The 20,906-nt window shown below is 38.9% G+C and overlaps 1 protein-coding gene across 1 annotated transcript in view; it reads left to right on the top strand.

Moving 5' to 3' along the window:
* The window catches only part of NOL10 (nucleolar protein 10), an 83,509-nt gene that overhangs the window by 4,161 nt on the left and 58,442 nt on the right, over positions 1 to 20,906 (top strand). Inside the window, exons 3-12 of the mRNA XM_025454670.3 lie at positions 807 to 905; positions 3,437 to 3,514; positions 4,694 to 4,731; positions 5,809 to 5,945; positions 7,061 to 7,126; positions 8,946 to 9,006; positions 11,373 to 11,458; positions 13,959 to 14,037; positions 15,585 to 15,734; positions 18,624 to 18,690. Coding sequence (XP_025310455.1) covers positions 807 to 905; positions 3,437 to 3,514; positions 4,694 to 4,731; positions 5,809 to 5,945; positions 7,061 to 7,126; positions 8,946 to 9,006; positions 11,373 to 11,458; positions 13,959 to 14,037; positions 15,585 to 15,734; positions 18,624 to 18,690 — 861 coding nt within the window. The remainder of the gene's footprint in view (positions 1 to 806; positions 906 to 3,436; positions 3,515 to 4,693; positions 4,732 to 5,808; positions 5,946 to 7,060; positions 7,127 to 8,945; positions 9,007 to 11,372; positions 11,459 to 13,958; positions 14,038 to 15,584; positions 15,735 to 18,623; positions 18,691 to 20,906) is intronic.

The raw sequence follows: 20,906 nt of genomic DNA, 5'->3' as shown, positions 1-20,906 counted from the left end.
TTTGAATCTTATATTTGGGTTTAGTTTAATAAACAAGGCAGTAATGTGCCATAGAGTCATAAACAGTCCTTGCAGTAGACCCATTGTTACTATAACAACCCGCAAGAATCCACACATTTTTATAGAAAAGGGAACCAGGTGTGAGAATCCATGTTTGTGTTTTGATCCAGAGAGATTGCTCTAAATCTTTACCCTGGGTCCTCTCAGCTCAGCTGTGTGCCAGTTTCTTGGTAGCAGTTTCTTACATTAACTTAAGATTTGAAAGGTTTAAACTTATTATTATTTAGAAGGAAAAAAAGATTTTTGTCTTACCTATGACTAATAATAGTGGTATGATGTTTGTTGTTTCCCCTTTATCCAGATTTTGAAACTGGATGATTGTTTCACACCATTATGGATATTTTTCTTTTCAAGTAGTGATGATACTTCTTCTGTTTAAAAAGTAAAAATAAGAGGTGCCTGGGGGGCTGAGTGGGTTACCCATCTGCTTTCAGCTCAGGTCATTATCTCAGGTCCTTGGAATGTTGGGCTCCCTGCTCAGCGGGGAGCCTGTTTCTCCTTCTGCCCCTCCCCCCTGCTCATGCAGGCTTAGTACACTAAGTACTAAGCTTAGAAAACTAATGTATGAGCTAAGAAAAAACCTCCCCATGTGATAGGTGGGTCTGTACTGATGTGCTTTCCCAAGGCTCGGAAGTACGGGGACGTTGATGACCTGTTCATAGTGATTGTTCTATGTGTTTAGTCTTTTTATGAAATAAAATAAGCACTTGGTAGTTAAACCCATTACTTACTTCCTCTCTTTGTAGATGTCCGCAGGAGAATTGAACTTATTCAGGATTTTGAAATGCCTACTGTTTGCACCACTATCAAAGTGTCAAAAGATGGACAGTATATCTTAGCAACTGGTAAGTATCATTACATACATGATTTACATACATTTTATAGTAGGAAATGCTAGGGTGGGAAAGGGCACTTTTTTATTTAACATTTTATTATAAACCATTTCAAACATACAGAAATACTGAAAAAATTGTATAGTAAACATCTCTTTACCCATCACCTAGGTTCTCATTAGTGTTTTGCATGACCATATCTCTCCATCTCTGTGCATGATGTGCATTCATTCTGTTTCTTAATGCATTTCAGAGCAGGTTGCAGATATGAGTGTCCTTTTCTGCCACATTTTTTGAGGAGTTTTGACAGAGGCATACACCTGTGTAAGCCAAATCCCAGTCAAGATCCAGAACATTCCTTTTACCCAGAAATGTCTTTCATGCCCCTCATCATCTTCCTCCCACCCATGCAGAGGCAATGCTCTGTGGTTTGTGTGTTGTTGTGTTGTTGTTTTGGTACTGGTGACAAGTGCAGCCTGTTTTGGAACCTTACATAAATGGAGTCATACATTGTGGATTATTTTTATGTGGGACTTATTTTCTTAGGACTTTAAGATTCATACGTGTTATGTGTGTCAGTAGTTTTTTCTTATTACCAAATAGTATTTCCTTATAAAAATAGAGTTTATTTATCTATTCTCCATTTAATGGACACCTGGACTGTTCTAATTTTTTGGCTGTTATTGATAAAGCCCTGTGAACAACCCTATACAGGCTTGTTTTGAGAACATTGCTGGGTCATAAGGTCTTTTTAGTTTTAGAGGGAGCTGCCAGACTTTTTCCAAAGTGGTCAGATCATTTTACATTCCTACCAACAATGATTGAGAGTTTCAGGAAGGGTTACTTTTAACATAACTTACTGTATAATGGACTAGTATTTTTTATGCCACTAAGCGTTTATATTAGTAATATTCATCAGTTTCAAGTGATATGAGTGTCACTCGTATAAAATATAGGGAACTTTTAATGTGTTATAATTTAGAAGAGTATTACCCAGGGTGTGGTTTGGCTGTGCTTTTGGTACAATATCCTGTGTATTGGCCATACACTTTTTTTTACTTCGCTGGCTTAACATGCATCTGTATCCCTTTTCTAAACACTTTCTTATTTGACAGAACTTTTATACATCAACATGCCAGTCTCTCTTACTCTGTAATGGTTGTCTCAGTACTAATACTATGCACATTTCTTAGCCTCCAGTTCATATGTAAGAACTATGTATGCCATATGTAGTTTTATATACATAAACTTATGGAATATATTATATATAGTAATGGTGTTTTTGTGTGTGTGTGTGTGTGTGTATATATATATATATTTTACACTTTTTAAAAATGAGCCGAAGGCAGATGCTTAACCACTGAGTCACCCAGGCGACCCTATTATACCATTTTTAAGTGAGGTCTTAGGAACTCAAAGATTACCTTATTTCCTTTTTAAAAAATATTGGCTTTAAAAATCAGTCTTTTTCTTTTCTTAATAATGCAAACATGATAAACTTACAAAAAATGAAGACATTACAGAAATATAAAAGATAAAATGTGAAAGGACCCTAAAATTGGGCTTCACAGAAATGAACAATCACTGTGCAGAGTACTTACATCATCAGTGTTGAGTCTTATAAACATGGGGTCATAGGCACCACTCTGCAGCACTCACCTGGTCCCTCTGTCCTCTCCCTTTACTTGGTAGTGTGTTTTGGCAGCTTTCCTTGTCAGTACAGGTCTTCATCCTCCACTTTATGAGGTGTATGATGATTTGCCATCATTTATTTAATGATTTTTCTATCAGTGGACATTTTACTTCCTTTCAGCTTTGGGCCATTTGTAAACAGTGCTGCAGTGAACCCTCTTCATGTCTCGCTATATGTTTCTCTAGGACAAATTTGTATAAGTTGAAATAAGGATTCCAGGTATATAAACATCACATATTGTACAGATTTTGCCAGGTTGTCCTTCAAAGTTATAACAATTTATACTAATCACCAAGTGTGTGAGAGTACTTCTTTTTTTAACACCCTCATCTACACAGATGTTAACTGTCTTTTAATCTTTGCCATTCTGATAAACAATAACTATTTCATTGTTTTAATCTACTTTGTTAGATTGTTTGTGAAGTTTATTAGTTTTTTGTATTTCATTTTCTGTGACTTGCTTGTTTGTATTCTCTGCTGATTTTTTTGTTTTTGAAAGATTTATTTATTTATTTATGATAGACATAGAGAGAAAGAGAGGCAGAGATACAGGAGGAGGGAGAAGCAGGCTCCATACCGGGAGCCCGACGCGGGACTCGATCCCAGGACTCCAGGATCACACCCTGGGCCAAAGGCAGGCGCCAAACCGCTGAGCCACCCAGGGATCCCCCTCTGCTGATTTTCTTCTTGGGTTGTTGAAGAGGGCTGCTTTTAGATTCTTTTTCTTTCATGAGATTATAATGAATCCTATTCATCTCAGAACAGAAGGTATACTTAATACACCTGCAAGGTATTGACAATGAAAAGCATGTCCTTTAGGTTTTACATCACATTAATTTTTTTTTTATAGGAACATATAAACCTCGGGTTCGATGTTACGACACCTATCAGTTATCCTTGAAGTTTGAAAGGTGTTTAGATTCAGAAGGTAAGTAAGAGATAAAATTTGAGTTCACGAAAATAACTTTTTTATATGTGGCTACTCTTCTGCTTTTTAAAAATGGAGACGGGCCATGTATAAGTTTTCTTTGCTGTGTAATGGATTGGCATGAATGTGGCAGCTTAAAACATCCATTTATTAGCTGATTGCTCTGTAGGTGAAGTTCATCTAGGCTCTGCTGTGTCCTGTTTTCAGGGCTGACCCAAGCTGTCAGCCAGGCACATCTGGCTCTTACTCAGGAACTTTGGGTGAGAATCTGCTTCAAAGCTTCCCGGGTGTTGGCAGAATGCGGTTTGTTATGCATGTGGGGCTGGGGTTCCCGTTTCCTGCTGGCTGTCAGCCTGGGGCCACTCTCAGCTCCTGGAGGCTGCCTGCATTCCTTGTCACCTGGTCTTCTCCACCTTTAAACCAGCACCTACTTGTTGGGTCCTTCTCCTGGTTTGATTCTCTTACTTCCCCTTCTGCCATCAACAGGAGAAAACTGATTTTAAAGAGCTCTTGTGATTATAAATCTCCCCATTCACCATCCAATGCAATATAGTCATGGGTGGCCCACCACACTCATAGGCTTCACCCTCTCTGCAGGGAAGGTGACTGTACCAGAAGGGCAGGGAAAGTGGACAGATTTCTGTCAGGTGCCTGGTTTTGAGGCATTTGAGAGAAAAGCAGTTAATGGACTAAGTCTTCTCCAACTGGTTTTACTCTTTCCTTTTTCAAAACAAGATGAACTTCCGCATGCTACTAATAGCAACTGTTTTCACTCTTCATTTATGTTTAGCAGATATACAACAAAAGGGTAAAAAGCTGCTGTTCTCTTTTTTAAGTAAATCATTAAAGAATTTTTGAATGTTCTTTAATGTCTATTTGTATTTTGAACTCAGAAAAACTGGGAAAGTCTAGAAGTCATTATGTTTTGTGAGTTTAATTCGCTTCAGTTCTGCAGAAAATCTGATCTATCTGTATTGAGAAATTAAAAAGCTTTTAATTTTCCACTTGTTTTAGGGCCAATATAATATGGCAACTTTATTATTTTATGAAAGGACAAAAAGGGGGAGAACCCAGTATTTGCATATAATTTTTGTGTTGAATTAGAATCTGCATCAAGTTTGCATTTGTATGAAAGTGGATTGATAATTGTAATTTTTCTTACTCTTTCCTGTTTTTCAGTTGTCACCTTTGAAACTTTGTCTGATGACTACTCAAAGGTATGCTTGATAGTGCTGGTCAGAACTGATCATGATAGATATTTCTATGATGTTCCCATTGTTACGTTAGGAATGGCTCTGTAGTAAAATAAAACCTATAATTTCTATTAATATATTTTTAGTTTGACCACAGGTGTGATACATAAAGTATCTTTTAAGACAACAGTGATGGCCTTTGGCCAGTCTAATTAAGTTTTCTATATAACATATGGAACTTTGTCTACATCGTCAAGAATTGGTAGCAGCCATCTCTTTTTAGGCCATGTTAGATTGTAGATTTGTGATTTTTAAGTATTTCCTTTAAACTAGTATTATTTACCAAGTTGCTTTCATATGTGAGAAGTAAGATAGTATTGTATGACTAATTTTTTTTACCCTGCAAACAGATGGTCATGGAACAGTTCGAAACACAGTTAAATTCATCTATTTTTTCTTGTCTGTTTTTGGTGCCATTAGTCCATCTTTCAACTTATGTCATATTCAGTAGTTATAAAATTGTCAGAGTACCGTATTCAATTTAAGGTACGTTAAAAAATAAAAAAAAAATTTTAGTCATGTCAGATATCACTGTGAAGGAAAATGGAATTTCTGAGCTGACCTGGCTTTATGTATTGTCTTCAGTTCTGGAAACTGTGGAATGTAGTCTATTCTTTTGCCTAATAGTGGTCATTAATTGTGTTTTTGGGAACATATAATTCCCTGAGTGGCAATTGTGAGATTATTAAAATGTGTTAAGTAAAATAGGGAATTACTTGAGGTTGCTGAGCAGTGTTCCACGTTGTAAAGTGCTGGAGCCAGGTAAATGAAGGGCGTTTGTTTTAAGTCTCTGTCAGAGGCAAGAAAAACTATCTTGGGTTCAGGAAAGCAATAAGAAAGCATGGGAGAAAAAAAAAGAAAGCATGGGAGAGGTTTGATTCTTAGTCATGATAGAGAGTTAGTTGTGTGTGCACACGTACGTGTTACAGAGAGGGAGGGTGGGAGGGATCAGAGTTATCTAGCTCCATCGGTTCTAGTGGTGATGAAGTAAATGCTTTACCTAGAAACCTCAGCAAACTCATGTTCTTGTTTCATTTTCAGATTGTTTTCTTACATAATGATAGATACATCGAATTTCATTCACAATCAGGTTTTTACTACAAAACCAGAATACCAAAGTTCGGGAGAGATTTCTCCTACCACTATCCATCCTGTGACTTGTACTTTGTTGGCGCAAGGTATTGGGTCGGATTCTTTGTTTTCTCCACCCCACCCCCCACCCCCCAGCTTCTGTTGTTGAAATCAAGAAGAGGGATTCAAAGAGGAATAAGAGGGATCCCTGGGTGGCACAGCGGTTTGGCGCCTGCCTTTGGCCCAGGGCCCGATCCTGGAGACCCGGGATCGAATCCCACATCGGGCTCCCGGTGCATGGAGCCTGCTTCTCCCTCTGCCTGTGTCTCTGCCTCTCTCTCTCTCTGTGACTATCATAAATAAATAAATAAAAAAAATTAAAAAAAAAACAAACAAAAAAACAAAGAGGAATAAGACATGATCCCTGCCTTTCAGTTGCTTGAAGGATGTAGTTCCAGAGTAACTGCTCATTTGGGAATTACATCCGTGGCTTTCATTAGCGTGGTGCTCTGAACCTAGCGCCATGTGGGCACCTCAGAGGGTCATATTGGTGGTGAAGGTGATTTCCTAGTCCCATTGCGCAATGTTTTAAAATCTCATTTTTTAAAGCTACCTTCTATATGATGATAAAAATAATACATATCCATTTTAGAAATTGGGAAAATATAAAAAAGTATTAAAAAAATCACCCATCATCATGCCTTCTAGAGGAAATCCTTTTAAGTATTTAGTTGTATTTCCTTAAAGTCTTTTCTGCTATATACATACGGATCCATTTTGGATCTTGTATTTTCTGTGTTATTTGTAAATAACATTCCACCTGATAAATTCTTTTTTTTTTTAACCCTTTGATTTTTTTGTTGGAGTTCAATTTGCCATCATTTAGCATAACACCCAGTGCTCATTCCGCCAAGTGCCCCCTCGGTGCCCATCACCCAGTCACCCCAACCCCCGCCCACCTCCCTTTCCACTACCCCTTGTTTGTTTCCCAGAGTTACCACCTGATAAATTCATAATATTTTATTTTGTACATGAACAAACTCACAAAAAAAGGTGATTATTTTTTAGGTTTAAAATACATTTTGGTTTAAGTTTTACATGGGGAAGTAATGCCCTGTAAGCAAAAGATATATGTACATACTTCTAAAATTTATATTTACTTGAAGTGAAGTTCATTGCAATTTACCAGATTTCTAACTTAATTCAATTCATTACTTTGCAGCTCTGAAGTTTATAGATTAAACTTAGAACAAGGACGGTACTTGAATCCTCTACAGACCGATGCCGCGTGAGTGTTCTGTTGTCGGAATACTGCTGTATTTCTCTTGGCCAGGAGATGGAGCCAGATGCTCAAGTTATCAGATGGCATGTTGCATTTAAAGGAGCATGGGGCAACTTAGTTATTTAAAAAAGTATCATTGAGTTTTTTCTTAAATATAAAATTCACTGAAAGACCTGGTGATTTCTTTAAAATTTTAATTTTTTAATATACTCGAAAATTTTATAACTCTACAAAGTTCAGTTTATTATTTTTTGGAGTGTTCTTTAACTTTTCATTTATGATTTTGTTCTGTGATATCTCTTATGGAGAAATTTTGGATTATTTGCAATATGACTTTTTAAATTTTATTTTTTATGTTTTTGCTGGCAGACATTTAAGGTTTTTTTTTTCAAGTTTTCCTCCCCCCCCCCCCTCACATTATAGTCTGTATTTTTATTTTATTCAGAGAGAAATCCTTTAGGGATTAATTTATCATAATAATAATACTGAGTAATAATGACAATGGTAACAGTGAAAGCGCTTACTCTGTGCCAGATATTCAGTATTTTATACATATTAGCTCATTTTAAACTTAGAACAATTTTACTATCATCATTTCCATTTTAAAGATAGGACAGCTGAGGCACAGAGAGCGTGAGTCCATAGTCACACAGCTAGTACGGATTGGAAGCTAGGTTACTTTTCATCTAAGTCTATAAAGCACTTTTTGGATTTTCCTTATTTTTTTTTAATATTTTAATTTATTTATTCATGAGAGACATAGAGGCAGAGACACAGGCAGAGGGAGAAGCAGGCTTCATGCAGGGAGCCTGACATGGGACTCGATCCCAGAATCCCGGGGATTATGCCCTGAGCCAAAGGCAGACACTTAACTGCTGAGCCACCCAGGTGTCCCTGGATTTTCCTTATTGCTTTGAGAGGGTTTTTAAAGGTTGGAAGAACGTGTAGTGATAAAGACCAGATAAACTCTTCAGTATTTCTTTTCATATGGCTTGAAATGCTCTTATTTTCTTTTAAAAAAAAACTAGAGTAACTTCATGATGCATTGTTGAATAATAAATGCTTTATGGCTGGATACTTTCCTGTTGGTAATAGCTATTATTTATTGAGTATCTTGTGAGTTCGGATGCCGTGCTGAACATTTTATCATTTTTTCATTTAGTGAAGTATCCATTTTACAGAAAATGAGGCTTAGGGATCCCTGGGTGGCTCAGCGGTTTGGCACCTGCCTTTGGCCCAGGGCATGATCCTGGAGTCCTGGGATCAAGTCCCACGTCAGGCTCCCGGCATGAAGCCTGCTTCTCCCTCCTCCTGTGTCTCTGCCTCTCTCTCTCCCTCTCTATGTCTATCATAAATAAATAAATAAATAAATAAATAAATAAATAAATAAATAATCTTGAGAAATGGGTAAAATGTTATAAAAATAAAAAAAGAAAGAAAGAAAGAAAATGAGGCTTGGATTAGTACACCCAACTCAAGCTAGTCCGGTCTCAGGACTCACTATCTTAGTAATAGCCTGTGTTCTTTCTGCCGTGGGGAGAAGGTATACTGAGAAAATAGAATGAACCTTTATTGTCAAGGTGGTAGGATAGTATTTTAGAAGGAATCCCTTCATTGTCTCATCCCCTGGCAGATTGAGGGTTGAGTGTCATTCTGGGGAATTCTTTCCTTTCTGGGATTTTTTTGTACGCAGATGAATAAGGAAGAACCTACCTGTCTTCTTTTTCCACAGGATTGAGTTGGCTATTTAGAAAGTTCATGGAGTATCTCTCCCACCTAAAATAAATATAATAATACTTTCTCCCTTCCTGCTTTACTGATTCAGGGAGAATAACGTGTGTGACATCAACTCAGTGCATGGCTTGTTTGCCACAGGAACGATAGAGGTAAGCAGACATGGTGTTTATTTTTTTAACTTGTTTTGCATTTGATACTGAGTGGAGTGTTACTTGAAGATGGAGTGGCTTGTTCTAAGAGCAGAGTGCTAATGGAGCAGCAGGCTACTGGTTTACTTTTTGCAGGGACATTGGTAACGCTGCACACCCAGACAGGGCCCTTCTGTTGCTGCAGATTGGCCCTGGTGTGTCTGCTCTGGCACACTTTGACATGGATCATCTCTGACATTGATCATCAGGAGCTAGATGAGCATTGCCAGCCTCAGGGGAGCAGTGGTAGCATGACAGCCAGTCCTGTTCCTAGCAGGAGGCAATATGTCATGCAGTCCCAGCTCTGATACTTCCTGGCTTTACAACTGAATTACTTTCCCTGAGGCTGTTTCCTCATCAGTGACATGGAGATAATGATAGCTTGCTTGCCAGCTTTATAGAGGCGCTGGTGAGAGCCACTCCGAACACCCTGTGTGGAAACATTGTCGGCTATAAAGGCATACAAGATCATGATCTGTACATCCTGGAGAGTAGGATTCAGTAAATACACAACACTTCCCTTTTAAACTGTAGTACTTTGGAGTCTATGTTCTTCGTACTTGTTGAGAATATTCCTAGATTTGCAGTTTTTTGTTTCTTTTTTAAAGATTTTATTTATTTATTCATGATAGAGAGAGAGAGAGAGAGGCAGAGACAGAGGCAGAGGCAGAGGGAGAAGCAGGCTCCATGTCGGGAGCCTGACACGGGACTTGATCCCAGGACTCCAGGATCATGCCCTGGCCCAAAGGCAGGTGCTAAACTGCTAAGCTACCCAGGGATCTCCAGATTTGCAGTTTTTAATTAAAATAAGTACTCATAGTTTTAAAAAAAAAGTGAGAAATGTATTATTGAAAAAGTGTTCTCTTGTGCCTTCCAGTCATCAAATCCTACAGCCTGGAGTTAATTCTTTAATGTTTTTTCCCTAGGTATATGCAAATATGCATATGTTAGTCATATATTTTTTTAAAGCTTTTTACAAAAGTAAAATTATATTTCTTGACTTGCTTTTAACATGATAGTATATAATATACATCTTTATACATCTCTACTTATAATGCTAAATTAATTTTTAAATTTTATTTTATTTTTTAAAGATTTTATTTATTTATTCCTGAGAGAGACAGAGAGAGAGAGAGGGAGACAGAAACAGGCTCCATGCAGGGAGCCCGATGTGGGACTTGATCCTGAGATTCCAGGAGCATGTCCTGGGCCAAAGGCAGGTGCTAAACCGCTGAGCCACCCAGGCATCCCAAAATTAAATTTTTTAAACTGATGGATAGGATTCCATTGTTTAAAGGTACTATAGTTGATTAAACCAATCTCAGATGGATGAAATTTAGGGCTCTACTCAAATTATTTTTATGCATTTTTCTTTTAGTGATTGCATAGTATTCTTTTTTTTTTTTTTTTAAGGTTTTATTTATTTAAGAGAGAATGAGCAGGGAGGAGGGACAGAGGGGGAGAGAGAGAGAAAGGGGGGGGCAGACTCCCTGCTCAGCAGGGAGCTGATAAGGGTCTCGATCCCAGGACCCTGGGATCATGACCTGACGCCACCCAGGCGCCTCAGCATAGTGTTCTTCTTAAATGGATTGTGCCAGTCACTCTCTTGCTCTATTGCTTGCAGTTCTTTTTTTGTTATTGTTTTTTCATTTTTTGTTTTATTTTTCCCTAGCTATGTATTTTTTTAAAATTCTGAAAAGTTGGAAACTGCACTTTCAAAAAAAAAAAAAAGAAAACCGCACTTTCTGAGAAATTGAAAACACAGTTCACTTATTACATACATTTTGCACATTTGCTTTCTTTTCCATAAAAATATGAGTGTATATATAAAATGTTTTTTGCACCATTTGAAAGCAAATTGCAGACATTGTGACATTTTAGCCCTAAATACTTCTGAATGTTTTTCTTAAAAGCAAGGACTTTCTTGTATAAAATCATAGTACTGTTATCCCTAAGAAATTTAGCATTGATACAATAAAATTATGTATTAAATACTTAACATTGATACAGTAAATATTTAAATAGTTTCAGTTCTACCACAATGTCTTTCACAGCTCCTGCTCCACTCTACCACCCAAACCAAGGTCCAGTCAGGGATCAGACATTGCATTTCAGACTTTTCTTAACCAATTTTTTTTTTCCTTTTAAAAACAAATTCAGCTCATTGTAAAATATTTGACAGTACCAAAAAGGGTGGAAGAAAAAATTAAATTCTTAGCCCCATGAGATAATCAGTGTTAGTAAAGCCCTTTTCAGTATTTGTCTAAGAATTTTCTGGCAGCAGCTATTTTGTAAAATTACCACGTTTTGTTTTTTTTTTTTTTTAGGGTCGAGTAGAGTGCTGGGACCCAAGAACTCGCGGTAGAGTGGGCCTGCTAGACTGTGCATTAAGTAGTGTCACAGCAGATTCAGAGTAAGTGGAAATGAACGTGGTTTAAGTACCCATCTGCTTATGATTTAAACACGGGTATCAATATTGCATTAAAATTAATTGCTGAAGGTATCTGAGGTAGTAGTTTTGTGAGTGTTTTATGTAAAAACCCTTTTCTGGAAAAGTTCAATAAGAGGGAAAGCCGGACAGAATTCCTTTCTAAGGTGCTACATAGAATGTCTTTTTTGTTAGTTGCTGTTGAATTTTATTTAAATAGGTACACTGCAGGAATGTGTAGTTCCAATTCTGTAGGATCTAGTGATAGAACCATGTGTTCACCACTGCAGTTAATAAGCAACAAGGTGTACTTTGAATTCTAAGGTAGAGGAAGGCAAGTGTTTCAGATATCTTCTTGTTCTTGTTTGCCAATTCCTACTCTAAAACAATCAGAAAAGTAACACACACTTGGGGGATGAAAACTTCTATCTGCCTGAATTTTAGTAAGATGTATAGGCCTCTGTTTTCCCTCCACTCACCAGAGTGGTTACTGTTGCACTGTTTGGTACATATGTTTTCAAACATTTTTCTGTGCTCATATTAATACATATGCAATCTTACACTTTCTTGGTCAGATTCACGATTTGGGATTATTTGTTGTAATCATTTCAGAAACATCTTTTCTCTGGGATCTTGATATTTGTAGTATTGAGACTTTACTCATCATTTCGGTTGGCCAGACATATACCTGTAGTTGTGTTGTGTGGGAGGTAGAGTGTTTGATGGGGGGGCTGCAGAGAGAATGTGAACCCTCTAAATTATTTCTGATATTTGTGTGATTTGCATTTTTCTGGGAGAGAAAAGAATTTATGTAGTTCTTTCTTTTGAAAAATTAGCCTATTTAAAGCATCCTTGACTTAGAGAAAAGGTATAAATTGCTTACTTGGAAAGACATCTTTTTCTAATGTATACATTTTCCCCTATATGATAAGTAAAGATTTAATCTTTTTCATCTTTTAATTATGACATTTAAAGGGAGTGTAGGTAGTGGGGGGTGGGGTAACTGGGTGACAGGCATTACGGAGGGCACATGATGTAATGAGCGCTGGGTGTTATATACAACTGATGAATCACTGACTACCTCTGAAACTGGTAATACACTGTATGTTAACTAATTGAATGTAAATTAAATAAAAAAAATAAAGGGAGTGTAGGGAATTTTTTTCCTTATTAATGAGTAATACTAAAGTAATACTAATGAACAATTTCATTAATCATGGTATGGAGTATAGATAGTAGACAATCTTAAAGTGGAAAATTTACTTATTCTACATTCGTTTGTTTTTAGAATTAGACATTTCTATTGTGAAATACCATATACATACACAATCTCAAAACATTAATGTACAGATTACCAAATTATTTTAAAGCTCTATGTCAATAGAAGAAACCAATAGAGAAATGATTCTCATAGAAGCCTGAGAAAACAGGCCAGCAGCAGTTCTATGTATTGTGTCTTAACACTTATTTTTACTGTAATTTTTATGACTGTAATAGAAGTAACATTATAGAAAATTTAAGGAAGGGATGTGAAAAGATAATCTTTAATGTGGTCTTTAGAAATATGGGAGTATTTATTGTTTTTTTTTTCTTTACATAAAATATTGATTTACAAACACTTCCTATGACCACTTTTGTTCTTGTGAGTTGAGTGTTTTTAGCTATGATGACAGTTATTTTGTTTGCTTGTTTATTATTTTTCAAAGATATTTATTTAAGAGAGAACATGAGCAAGGATAGAGGGGCAGAGAGGGAGGGAGAAGCAGGCTCTCTGCTGATCAGGGAGCCCAACGCAGTACTCAGTCCCAGGACTCTGGCATCATGACTTGAGCTAAAGGTAGATGCTTAACTGACTGAGCCACCTAGGTGCCCCCAAAGAAGAGATGTTTATGTAAATACCTTATCCTGGCTTAATCAAAGGGAAGATATTGTCATACTGATCTTTTTCAGGTTTTATAAATTTTTATTTTTGCTTGTAGATACTTTGACAGTATTTTTTACAGTTTTGAAGAAGTTAATCTACAGATATTTAAAAGCAGATTACATTTACATATAAAGCTTATTTTTTATTTTGATTAAGAAAGTCTGGATATAAGTACCTTTTTATTATTATTATTTTTATTTTAAAGATTTATTTTACAGAGAGGGAGAGAGAGAATGTGTGTGGGGGGAGAGGCAGAGGAGTAGAATCTTTTTTTTTTTTAAGATTTTATTTACTCGTGAGACAGAGAGAGGCAGAGACATAGGCAGAGGGAGAAGTAGGTTCCTCATGGGGAGCCTGATGTGGGACTCGATCCCCAGGTCTGGAATCATGCCCTGAGCCAAAGGCAGATGCTCAACCGCTGAGCCACCCAGGCGTCCCTGTAAGTACCTTTTAAATATTATGCTAGAAATAGGATTTTCTCCATTAGAATTAAAGATTAATGCATTTGTTATTTGAAAGGTTTGGCCATAATACATGGAACACAAATATTTTGCCTTTCAGAATAAACAGTTTACCAACAATCTCTGCTTTGAAATTTAATGGTGCCTTGACCATGGCAGTTGGAACATCCACAGGGCAGGTGAGTATGTTTAAGATGGAAACTTCATACTTAAGTTAGTATCTCAGAGGCATGTATATATTGTGGGAAACATCCACTTTATTTGTTCTGTTTGGCAACAGAAAATGAAGCATTATTGTTTTGACCAGAGTGGAGGGGGTACTCTGGAATGCTATACTCTTTTAGCACCTTGAGAAAAAAAAAATTTTTTTTTAAAGATTTTATTTATTTATTCACGAGAGACACACAGAGAGAGGCAGAGACATAGGCAGAGGGAGAAGCAGGCTCCCTGTGGGGAGTCCCATGCGAGACTCAATCCCAGGACCCTGGGATCACGACCTGAGCTAAAGGCAGACGCTCAACTGCTGAGCCACCCAGGCATCCCCACCTTGAGAAATTTTGATTGTGGCCTTCATGGTTGACCTGAGAGGTTTTTTTTTTTTTTTTTAATAAGATTTTATTTATTTATTCATGAGAGACACAGAGAGAGAGGCAGAGACACAGGCAGAGGGAGAAGCAGGCTCCATGCAGGGAGCCTGATGTGGGATGTGATCCTGGGACTCCAAGATCACACTCTGGGCTGAAGGCGGTGCTAAACTGCTGAGCCACCTGGGCTGCCCAATCTGAGAGGTTCTTAAGCTGGAGCTACAATGGAGCTATTTATTATGCCTCAGGCATTCTCTTAAATGTGATTTAGAATAATATTTTCCAGAGTGTGTGGGTCAGCAAAGCTTGGAATTTCAGCAGATTCCTACTCTTGCAGGATCACAGTGCATTTGCGTACATATTGAAGCTCTGAAAAATTCATCTAGACAAGAAATGTGCTTAACAAGTATTTCCAAAATTTATGTATCCCAGGAAGCTTTTTTTCACCAAGCACCATTGACCCCATGCCATGCAGTAATGTACGTTCGCAGTGCTCGTCTGACAAGTATGGGTTGAGTAGCCACTGTGACCTATTCTTTCTTCCCTTCTTTCCTTCAAGGCAGAGCCCACACACTTGCAGGTTTGCTCTCCTCTGAAACAGATTCAAGACCCTATTTCCAGTGGAGATACTGCCTGTGTTGTCATGGTCTGCAGAACTCGGCCCCCCCCCCCCCCCCCCCCCCCCCCCCCGCAACAGTCATAGCTTTGCCATCACTGTCCGCTCAGATCTGCTGTGATTATGTTCAGCACGCCTTTTTTTCTTATTTCTGTCAGCAACTCTGACAGTGCGTGGTACATGTAGGTCGTCGGTATATATATTTGTTTTAGTTCACAAATGACACAGACTCTTACAAATTTTTCTTTCTGTTCCTTTCTTAGTATAGCCCAGTTATTCTCAATCTTAGTGTGCCCAAAAATTATTCTCTGGTGAAATTCATAAAACTGTGTTACTCTAAGGGTGATTTAATAGATTTTTCTAGAATGTTTTTGTTGTCAGATTTTAGAATCATTGTGCCCTGAGTAAGGTGTTCATTATACTCGTAAAAAGGCAGTAAAACAAATGGCATCCATTATCCTAAGTTTTCAAAGTTGTTTTTAACATACAATTTGTTTAAACAAATCATTTGTTTTCTTTCTCTTAGGTTTTATTATATGACCTTCGATCGGATAAGCCACTGTTGGTTAAGGATCACCAGTATGGGCTGCCCATTAAGTCAGTTCATTTCCAGGATTCATTAGATTTGATTTTGTCTGCAGACTCGCGCATCATCAAAATGTGGAATAAGAACTCAGTATGTACTTACTAGATTATTTTCCTAATATTTCTTTTCTTTCTGTTGTCTTTTTGAGTTATGTGGGCTTTTGAGAAAGAGATGCTAAGTACCCATCTGAGAGTTTAGTTGGGAGTCAGTTACTTTAGCAGAGATAATATTCATACATAAATAAAGTAGTGAAGACTGCTTTCTTACTGCTGAGAAGTTGTCCTGGTTTGCTAGAACTGGCATGCCTTTCTGCATGTTCAGTTAGGTAGAGAGTAAATCCCTTTTTAAAAACATCGCTCCATGAGAACCTCCTAGATCCTGAGGCTCTTTCACAGCTTGGGAAAGTTTTTATGAGCTACTAATTATCTTTCCATGTCAACGTTATTATGTATCTCAATTTCATACCTTTTAAAACCTATCTCAAATAATTGCCTTCTGGAAATGACCCCTTTTCAATAATTTCTTAAAGTGTTTTTCTTAAAAACATTATTAAGAATATTTGATGTGGGGACACCTGAGTGGCTCAGTTAACAGCTCTGATTCTTGATTTCGGCTCAAGACACAATCTCAAGAGTTGTAAGATTGAGCCCTGCAGTGGGCACTGTGCTTGGTGGGGAGTCTGCTTGAGATTGTCTCTCTCCTTCTGCCTCTCCCTGCTTGTGTGTTCTCTCCTTCTTTAAAAAAAAAAAAAAAGAGTATTTGATGTTCTTTCTTCTCACTTCCAAGTGTCATTTAAAATGTAAAAGTAACAAGCCTACATTTCTGGTTTTCACCTGCCTTATGCTTTTCATTTTTTGTTTTAAAACTTTAAATATTTTGAGAGTTGGGACACCTGGGTGGCTCAGAAGTTGGGTGTCTGCCTTCGCCTCAGGGCCTGATCCAGGGTCTGGGGATCAGGTCCCATGTCAGGCTCCCTGCGGGGAGCCTGCTTCTCCCTCTGCCTATGTCTCTGCCTCTCTCTGTGTCTCTCATGAGTAAATAAATAAAATCTTTAAAATTTTTTTTGAAAGTAGAGGAAGATTGGTTTGTTAATAAAATGGGAAAAAATTCAGTATAGCAATTTTTTTTTTAAAGATTTTATTTGTTTAGAGGGAGAAAGAGCACAAGTGGGGTGAGGGGCAGAGGGAGAGAGAAGCTCAAGCAGACTCCCCTCTGAGTGCAGAGCCAACACAGGGCTCAATCCCAGGACCCTGAGATCGTGACCGAAAGCAAAATCAAGAGTTGGATGCTCAACCGACTAAGCCACTCAGACATCTCAATATAGCAATGGCTTTTAAGGTTCTTTGTATTTGGGGGTCCCTGGGTGGCTCAGCGGTTTAGCGCCTGCCTTTGGCCCAGGGCGTTATCTTGGAGTCCCGGAATTGAGTCCGACATTGGGCTCCCTGCATGGAGCCTGCTTCTCCCTCTGCCTGTGTCTCTGTCTCTCTGTCTCTCTGTCTCTCTCTCTCTGTGTGTGTGTGTGTGTCTCTTATGAATAAATAAAATCTTTAAAAAAAAAAGAATTTTTTGTATTTAATTAATTACAAACTTCAGTGTCTTTAGTAAAAAGTGTTACTTTTTTTTTTTTTTTTAAATTCATTTTTGAGGTGAAGGGGGTGGAAAGTCCAGCAGCCTCAGCAGTAGTTGCCAGAGTTGCACATGTCCAGGACAGAAGTGCTACTGCCATCCCATCGTACTTCAGCTACGTCCCCAGCTCCTGGGACCATAACTTTTGTTTTTAATTTTCTTTTGGTTAACTCCCGGAGTATTGGCCTTTGTCATCATGTCTTGAATTAGAATTTGGCTGCAGCTTCTCACTGCGTGTGCAGTGGGTATCTTCCCCATGCTATAACTAAACCCCCACTCCTTCTCATGGGAGCCTCTGATGATACATTAATAAATGCAAGAGCTAGCAGACATTTTCAACATCAGTTCTTGAAATTATTCCACCGCGGTTGCTGCAATGCATTTTCTTTTGGTGTTGTTATGACTAAATACGCCCTCTTGACCAACACCCAGATTGCTTGGTTTTGCTTCACTCGTTTTCCTTATTTACCTTTCTCATCACCTTTTTCCCTTTCCCATCTTCTTATCTTTTGCCTCTTGTTTCTTTTACTGTCCTCCTCTTAATTTTTTAAAATATAACACCTTTCTCCCTCTGCCCCCATATTGAATATAAAAGTCTGTTAGCCTTTCCTGCATAACTAACACATTACATGTTTATAGGATCACATTTTGTAGGTTATTTTCTGCCCATGTCTTACTCGATCCTCCTCAGAGCTTTGTGATCCAGGTGTTGCAGATATGCTCTCCTCTGACCCTGCTGACCATCTCCCATTCTTTGCTTTCTCTGAGTACAAGCTTAACTGAGGCCTGTCTTCCAGATGAGAAGTATATCTCTAAGTTGATGCACAACCATAGCTTAAACTTTATGTAACCGCTGCTGGTGTATGGACCTTATCTGTGAAACTGTATTTCCTTGGATAAATCACCTTCCCCCCAGGCCTCAACTTCTCCATCTCTAAAGTGAACGCATTTCATAAGTTGATAAAATGAATGCCCTACTATTTTTGAGACTTAAATTCTGTGCTTTCAACTAGGTAATGTTATTTCTTTACATAGTAGTTTGTGGTTAGGTTAGATCTCTGGTTTATTTTTTTACTCAACATTGCTAAAAGTTGTCTTCCGGGATCCCTGGGTGGCGCAGTGGTTTGGCGCCTGCCTTTGGCCCAGGGCGCGATCCTGGAGACCCGAGATCGAATCCCACATCGGGCTCTCGGTGTATGGAGCCTGCTTCTCTCTCTGCCTGTGTCTCTGCCTCTCTCTCTCTCTCTCTGTGTGACTATCATAAATAAAGAAAAAAAAAATAATTAAAAAAAAAAGTTGAAAAGTTGTCTTCCTTTAACTGTTTTAATAATTCCTTTTTGCTTATTCTTCTAGGGAAAAATATTTACTTCCTTGGAGCCAGAACATGACATTAATGATGTCTGCCTCTACCCCAACTCAGGTATGCAGTAGCCATTCAGTGGGATAAATCTAGGCTGTATGTTATAGGGTTTTAAATTGATTTCATTTCTTCAGACAGGGTTTGGCTTGGTTAGGACAATTCTTGGATATTATATTTACTGGAAGAATCAAGAGCAGGAAGTGGTGTGAATGATTCAGAGAATGGCACTTGGTGACTCAGTCCTTAGCTGGCCTAGCTATTAGTAGAAACTAACAATATATAGGCAGGTGGCAGGTGAGATGCTATTTTAGTGTGCTCTTCACTCTTTTATGTGATTAGTAATGGTGTGTGGAAATTGAGGTCAGGGATTTGGAGAAGGCTGGGATTGCCTGATAATCCACAGGGCTTCCGCAGTTGTGGGTTTTGATGTCTTCTGTGTTGTATGCTGTTCAGCACGCATCATGGATTTCAAGACTTATGATACCTTCAAGACAAATCATTGAAGAATTTTGGGTTACAAAAGTAAAGAACAGTCCCCACTCTCAAGCAGTGTTGTATTCTTTTTTTTTTTTTTTTTTTTTTTTTTTTTTGTTTTTGCAGTGTTGTATTCTAAGGACAGGTGTTCACAGATCATTTTGATGGAGGGATACAAAGCAAAGTAGGAAAAATTCTGTGATGTACAAACAGCACTTTGATAGCATGTTAGAGTGAGGGGTTTCAGCCATAGCAACTGGGGAGATTGCAGAGGAGATGTTGGTTTGCATATATTTGGTAGGTGGGGTGGGGAGATGGGACGTTCCACGTGAGGGAGCAGTGTAGGAAGGGCAAGAAGGAGAGGGTACAGCAGGTACTATAGGGTATCATTCGTGGGGCTTAGTTGGGAAAGGGGTGGAGCCTTTATGCGGGAGCCCTGGTGGCTCTCCCAGGAATGAAGGTGGCAGAGGTCCAGGAGTGATGTGCTGAATGGTTTGGGCTCAGTCTGTAGTCAGGACCTGTTCAGACCATGGTTTCAGAAGATGGTTCTGTCCATCGTGTAAAGGATAGATTGGTGTGGAACTAAAAAGAGTAGGAGGGGATATTCTGAGCTAAGGAGAACACAAGAGACCAAGCCAGTTTAGACAGATTGTTTTCTTTTTTAAACATTCAAATATCAAGAGGCGGTAGGTTAGTGACAGTGTCTGGCAGAGGGTCTCACACCTGCTGCTTGTCAGTATCATATTGGGAGCCTTTTTAAAAACTACACATCTCTGGGCCCAGTCCCCAATGGACTGACTGGAGTGTCCCGAGGAGGGCCCAGAAGCATGTGTTTGTAATGTGTTTGCCAAATACTCCGGAGGCCCTGGCTGTACCCATAGCCTTGTGGTGGGAGCCAGGTCTAGTGGCCTATAGAAAGTGTGGTCTCAAGAGAAGCAGGTCTGTGGTTACGAAGTTTGGAGACATGTAAGTAGAGGTGATTTCAGAAGAAGTTAGAGTATGTGAGATCACTGTAGGAAAGTGTAGAGGTCAGGACCTGAGTCCATTTAGAGAGGCTGTGGGGAGAAGGAAGACCCAGCTGAGAAACTTCACAGGAACAGATAGAGGCCAGAGAAGGGACCGAATTTGAAGTAGGTGATTGGGTAAGGCATGGACGATCGGGTGAGCACTGCTGGGCAGGTCTGAGGATGGTCAAAGTTGAGGTAGGAGGAAAAGCGAGTTCTCAGCACTCCTGTGCTACTGTGCTCGGCAATACCCATGCATCATTCATTTGTTCAGAACCCTGTGTCGTTGGTGTTGCACACAGTTGTTACTTTTTTCCTGTTTGTTTTGCATCTTAGGAGGGGAGGATGGTTGGGTAATCGGGCCAGAATTGGTCACCCCGCTGGTGTGTGGCAGGGCCTCAGCTAGAGCCAATCTTTCCTGATTCTGGAGCCCTTGCCCTTTCTAGTTCCATGCTGCTCTCCCTGGAGAGCTGAGAAGCTTCAGTTTTGTAATCAACTATATATTTATGATTTCATAGCAGAAGTCGGGGTGAAGTCAGATTCTGATGGGTTGAGGAATAAACTGCAGTGAGGATGGTGGAGTCCGAGTTAGAGAGAGTAGACAGTCTGAGAGGGGGTCTTAGACAGGAAGATGAGTAAGACCAGGTGAAAGTGACGTTGGAACAAGGGTGGTGAGCAGGTTTCGCCAGATTGAGGGGAGAGTTTGAAGGGGGCAGCTGGTGTTGGGAGCAGGAGGCTGCATGGCCACTTACGATCCTTGAACACTGGCAGGGCGACTCATTGAACAGAGGTGTGCTT

The sequence above is a fragment of the Canis lupus genome, chromosome 17 (genome assembly GCF_003254725.2).
Source record: "Canis lupus dingo isolate Sandy chromosome 17, ASM325472v2, whole genome shotgun sequence".
Lineage (NCBI taxonomy): Eukaryota > Metazoa > Chordata > Mammalia > Carnivora > Canidae > Canis > Canis lupus.
This window is presented reverse-complemented; position numbering and strand designations above follow the sequence as displayed.